Source organism: Sinocyclocheilus grahami, unplaced genomic scaffold (genome assembly GCF_001515645.1).
Source record: "Sinocyclocheilus grahami isolate Dianchi unplaced genomic scaffold, SAMN03320097.WGS_v1.1 scaffold1768.1, whole genome shotgun sequence".
NCBI classification, from domain to species: Eukaryota; Metazoa; Chordata; class Actinopteri; order Cypriniformes; family Cyprinidae; genus Sinocyclocheilus; species Sinocyclocheilus grahami.
In genome coordinates this window covers 90,656-96,302 of record NW_015506947.1, presented here as the reverse complement: position 1 = coordinate 96,302, position 5,647 = coordinate 90,656, and the positions used below count along the sequence as shown (strand labels likewise).

The 5,647-nt window shown below is 39.2% G+C and overlaps 1 protein-coding gene across 1 annotated transcript in view; it reads left to right on the top strand.

Moving 5' to 3' along the window:
* The first annotated feature begins 2,413 nt into the window (after positions 1–2,413).
* LOC107572523 (uncharacterized) overlaps positions 2,414–5,647 on the top strand; it is a 7,996-nt gene continuing 4,762 nt past the window's right edge. The window contains exons 1-4 of the mRNA XM_016258941.1: positions 2,414–2,564; positions 2,689–2,772; positions 4,176–4,254; positions 4,361–4,415. Coding sequence (XP_016114427.1) covers positions 2,414–2,564; positions 2,689–2,772; positions 4,176–4,254; positions 4,361–4,415 — 369 coding nt within the window. The remainder of the gene's footprint in view (positions 2,565–2,688; positions 2,773–4,175; positions 4,255–4,360; positions 4,416–5,647) is intronic.

The window sequence follows — 5,647 nt, the reverse complement described above, 5'->3', positions numbered from 1 at the left end:
TCTCGTCTGTCTGAAAGAAAGGCTTGATGCAGTCTGAAGGTCCCAGTTGATCTTTGCTGAAGTTGGTTGATGAAAAAGAACCAGTTTGAGTCAGAGAATCTTGTTGAATGGAAAAGTCAAGGCCGAAGCCTGGCACGTACTTAGGGGGTTGCAGAAGCGTTCTAGCTCATGTCTTCATCTTAGAGTCTAGCCGAACCACCGACTCTGGGCGGGTCCCTAGTGTGGGGCTTTTAATGTCTTGGAAGATTCCCGCCTCTCAAAATGGGCTTGTCCAATGAGAAAGGCTGACGTCCCAAGTGGGTGTTGAAATACTGGGGGAGTTTTTATAACCCTTTGTGTGAGGGCATGGTACTTTGCAAATGGAACTTGAATCGAAATTACTAAAGGTTCTCAGGACACTAATATATTGCCTATGTACCAACATATAATATACACGCTCGTTTAGATCATCAGAAGGCAAATTCATAGATACTAAACATGGTGAACATGAGTGTTTCCATCATAAGCCTGCATAAAACAGTATAAAATCTCAAAGACAACATACACCATGACCTAAAGGATATGTGTGTTCATTCAAAGAAAGGTCTTCCTCTGAATTAATTAGTAGAAAAGTCCATTTCTACTGTGCATTTGCCTCTTGCTATGGAACATGCAGTGATTTTCCCTGCTCACATTCCATTAGGTCGTAAATGTATCTGGTGTCAGGGTTGCCATGGTAACTAGGGGGGCCTGGTGTCGTTGCAGACATCCTGGCATCCAGTTTATTGTGTGAGGGGACTGTGACGATTTGTTAATCTAATGAATAACTGATTTGTTAAATCAAATTAAAAATTGTGTGTTTGATTGGTCCAGACGCTACAGCTACTTATAGCAAACAAGAGGGTCACAGGACAAGAACAAACCAATGGGAAACAAGACACATGACTAAAAACAACCAATCAGAACATGACACATACACAAGGCAGAGATACATGAGGGCAAGGGAAGCATGACACTAACAGCAGGAAACAATTACAAAATAAAAGACATGGAAAACATGAACATGACAAAACCCAAATCCCACATTACATTATGAAACAGTACATCGATTTCATACATGTCCATTGTAGAGGACACCAGGACTTAAAGCATGTTTATTACACATTTTGGGAGACACAACAAATTAATAGAGAAAAAATTATATATCAATATTCCTATTGAATATTAAGTATTCTTATGAAAATCTTGCTAATTATTACACCCATTATTTCACTTATTTGTTCATTCTATGTTGCACCAAAAACACATTAATACGCAAATTAGATACAGTTTATAGATACATTGTATATTATGGTAAAAACTCGTTTATGGCCATTTTACACACATTTTGCATAAAGAAAAATGGTTTTAAAAAAAATGTTCATAACATAGTTGAGAATCATCAGTATATAAATTTGGTATAAAAAATGAAAATTGATTTGTGATCAAAACAGAAATCACAGTTTTTTTGCCTTTTCATGCCTATTCATGTCTTTTTATTTTTATTTTTTTTTAAAACAGGACTTTTTAAAGTCCCGATGTCCTCTATAGAGGACATGGCATGACTTATGAATAAAATATAATTTTTCAAAAATCTTATTTTTCAAATATTTTCTTATGCTCTAAACCAGGGGTTTTCAACCTGTGGGGTGGGGGGGCGCCAGCACCTGTCAAGGGGGGCGCGAGCATCAGTTAATTCAGAGACGTTCTCTTGACTCGTTTATGGCCATTTTACACACATTTTGCATAAAGAAAAATGTTTTTTAAAAAAATTTTCATAACATAGTTGAGAATCATCTTTATATAAATTTGGTATAAAAAATGAAAATTGATTTGTGATCACAACAGAAATCACAGTTTTTTGCCTTTTCATGCCTATTCATGTCTTTTTATTTTTATTTTTTTTTAAAACAGGACTTTTTAAAGTCCCGATGTCCTCTATAGAGGACATGGCATGACTTATGAATAAAATATAATTTTTCAAAAATCTTATTTTTCACATTTTTTCTTATGCTCTAAACCAGGGGTTTTCAACCTGTGGGGTGGGGGGGCGCCAGCACCTGTCAAGGGGGGCGCGAGCATCAGTTAATTCAGAGACGTTCTCTTGAGAATTTATGAATATGTGTTAACAAATCTTTAGCCATCCATTAGGGGGCAATCTGACTCCCACTGCTAATCGACAGTTAGAGCAGAGTTGGCTCGAGTATCAGTCACGCTCAGTGTTGCCAAGTCCACTGTTTTCCCGCGGAATTGAGCTACTTTAACACTTGCCTCGTTTTGTAGTTTTGGGCTAGTTTTGAGTAGCAATAGACTCTGTGCACAAGCGTAGCAACGAACTTCCGCTGTCGCCAGAAGTCGGGATGTCAGCTTCCGGTTTGCTCTAGCACTGCGCAAAATGTCAGTGTTTACAAGATGTCTTCAAGATCTGCCTAAAATAAGCATTAGCGATATACACCGCATCGTTGATGCCTGGTCCCCTGCTCCAACAAGCAAGCGGAACAAGGGATTCAAATTCTACATATCGAGTTATATCCACAACTACGAGGGTATGTAGTTTAATCTAATGTGTTGTGCCGACAGCTAGCGGCTAAGCTAGTTAGCGACGTGTTTATTTTTTAGTGTAACGTTAGTATAGAATTATCAGCTGCATTAACTTTCTTACCCTCTCAGTTTCTAATAAAGATCAGGGCACAGGTGAAGTCATTGTCAGGTCATTGTGCTACAGATCCATGAGGAAAGCTGAGAAACCTCACAGTTTGAGTGTATGGTGATGCTAGGACTTATAAACCAACAGTTATAGGCTTGTTACTTTAATAACCCGGCGTTTGTAATGTTCCTGGGGATTTAGCTAAGGTAATTCATGTTTAATATAACTCTTAAATTAGTACGTAAAATTGACAGGTGAGTATACCTTGCTGTTACCCATTCGGGTTACTGCATGTGTTCTTGTTCATGTTATAACTTTATTTATTCTAACTATTACTTATTAGAACCCGGTGTTCCTGATGTTCCAGAGGATTGAGCTAAGGTCATTCAGGTTTAATGTAACTTTCAAATCTAATGAAAACAGTTTTAGTAGGCAGGTAAGTTTACCTAGCCAGTCCACTCCGGGTAAAATACGTTCTTGTTCAAGTTTTCCTCAACTCAGTGATTCATTCATTTAAGACGCAGGGCCTAATCTTGTGTTAAAGGTATTAGGCTATCATGTTTCAAATAAACGATTATGGATTTTGATCGAAAGCTGTTGTAACATTACACAACATAATCTAATCCAACATATAGAAATACATGACATTTGGTCTGTTTGTATAGAATATTAGATCTAAAATATTTTAAAGATTACGTCCTTGATTAAACTGACCAACCTAAGATAAATAAGTATTTACTATGATATTTTACTTGTGCAGGTGGTACTAAAAGAGTCAAGTCCTGTTGAGCTGATTCAACACAGCTGCACATGTGTTGCTGGAGCAGCATTATGCAACCACTCTGTTGCTTTGCTGTTCCAGTCAACACATTACTCACAGCTGAATGTGCCAGTGGTCCCTCCTGTGCTGAGCTGTACTGAAGGGGAACAGCAGTGGCACAAGCCCAGAACTTTGGTAAGTTTGCATTATAAGTATAGACCTGTTGGCTATATTTTCAAACTTTACTGAACAAAAATATAAATGCAACACTTTTGTTTTTGGACCCATTTTTCATGAGCTGAACTCAAAGATCTAAGACTTTTTTATGGTACACAAAAGGCCTATTTCTCTCAAATATTGTTCACAAATCTGTCTAAATCTGTGTTAGTGAGCAATTAACTGAACAAAAATATAAATGCAACACTTTTGTTTTTGGACCCATTTTTCATGAGCTGAACTCAAAGATCTAAGACTTTTTTTATGTACACAAAAGGCCTATTTCTCTCAAATATTGTTCACAAATCTGTCTATATCTGTGTTAGTGACCACTTCTCCTTAGCCAAGATAATACATCCACCTTACAGGTGTGGCATATCAAGATGCTGATTAGACAGCATGATTATTGCACAGGTGTGCCTTAGGCTGGCCACAATAAAAGGCCACTCTAAAATGTGCAGAACAAAAGTGTTGCGTTTTTATTTTTGTTCAGTGTACATTTAATTTCCAACTGTATCCTGAATAACTTGATAGGTATAAAGCCAGGCCCTGTGGAAAAGATGGTTGTGCTGTCTGCTAAACCAAAGTCTAGAGCAACAACAGAGGGAGTAAGGTAAAAGCTGAATATTGTAGATTTTTTACAATATGTTGCATATTTAAAGTAAAATACCTGTGTGGATATGCCACTTTCCACTCATGAAATTTTATGTTCCACACAGGAGCACACTCTACAAAAGCCTGAGTGGAGATATGCCTGATATATCTGTACTTCAGGTAAGTAGGGATAAAACTAGGGCTGCACGATAAATCGCATGCGATATTTAACGCGCATCTTATCAGTAGAGCCGGTTCTGTAATCAAAGGTAAATCTCCATCACCTGCGGGCTTGCGATTTATCGTGCAGCCCTAGATAAAACAATATCAAATTTCACAGTACAGTATAATATCCTATAAACCAAAATCTGTACACTAGTATATTAATATGTTTTTATTATCCTTTCCCTTTTGATTAAATGTACTGTGGCCCCTCGATTATGCAAACAAGTATTTTGCTTTGAAGAAAAAAAAACTATTAAATTGAAATCAATAGGAGTTCCCCTTCAGGAACTCGAGCTGCGTCGAGTCGCTTTGGGGGTGCGTGACCGCGTTCTGAAGCACGTGTGAAATCGATTTACCGCTGAGCCCGTTCTGTACTTTCTGACAAGATGCGCATTAAATATCGCATGCGATTTATCGTGCAGCCCTAGATAAAACAATATCAAATTTCACAGTACAGTATAATATCCTATAAACCAAAATCTGTATACTAGTATATTAATGTTTTTATTATCCTTTCCCTTTTGATTAAATGTACTGTGGCCCCTCGATTATGCAAACAAGTCTTTTGCTTTGAAGAAAAAAAAACTATTAAATTGAAATCAATAGGAGTTCCCCTTCAGGAACTCGAGCTGCGTCGAGTCGCTTTGGGGGTGCGTGACCGCGTTCTGAAGCACGTGTGAAATCCGTCCAATGGAGCAGCGAGACGTCACGAGCAGGGTGACGTAAGCACCAGAAAGCATAAAAGCACATCCGGCCGGGCGCAAACCAGCTTCTGCCCTTCAGTAGCGCTATGTGTATGTGTCTGTCTATTTACTGTTGTCTGTCCGCACAAGCACTCATATATATAAAACAAAGAGAAAGTCTATGGCGAGTGAACGGCATTACAAACGCTGTGTTTCTCCCTGCCCACGATATCTGGCGGCGGGGGATACACACAATTTGTGTGTCGTTTGTTTAGGAGCGAAGCATGCACGGTCAGCTTTCGAGCAGCTGATTGTCATCACTGCGAGCTCTCGCTGCATATGCTCCGTTCTCGCCTGGCTGTGTTTGATGACAGCGGCCAGGCTCGCGATCCCGCTGGCAGCGGTCCCGCTGTTGCCGACGCACAGTGCAGACTGTGGCCCCCCCCCGCGAGAAAGAACGAGCCAGACGCTTCATCTATCTTCCTCCTCCGAGGTGGATGTGAC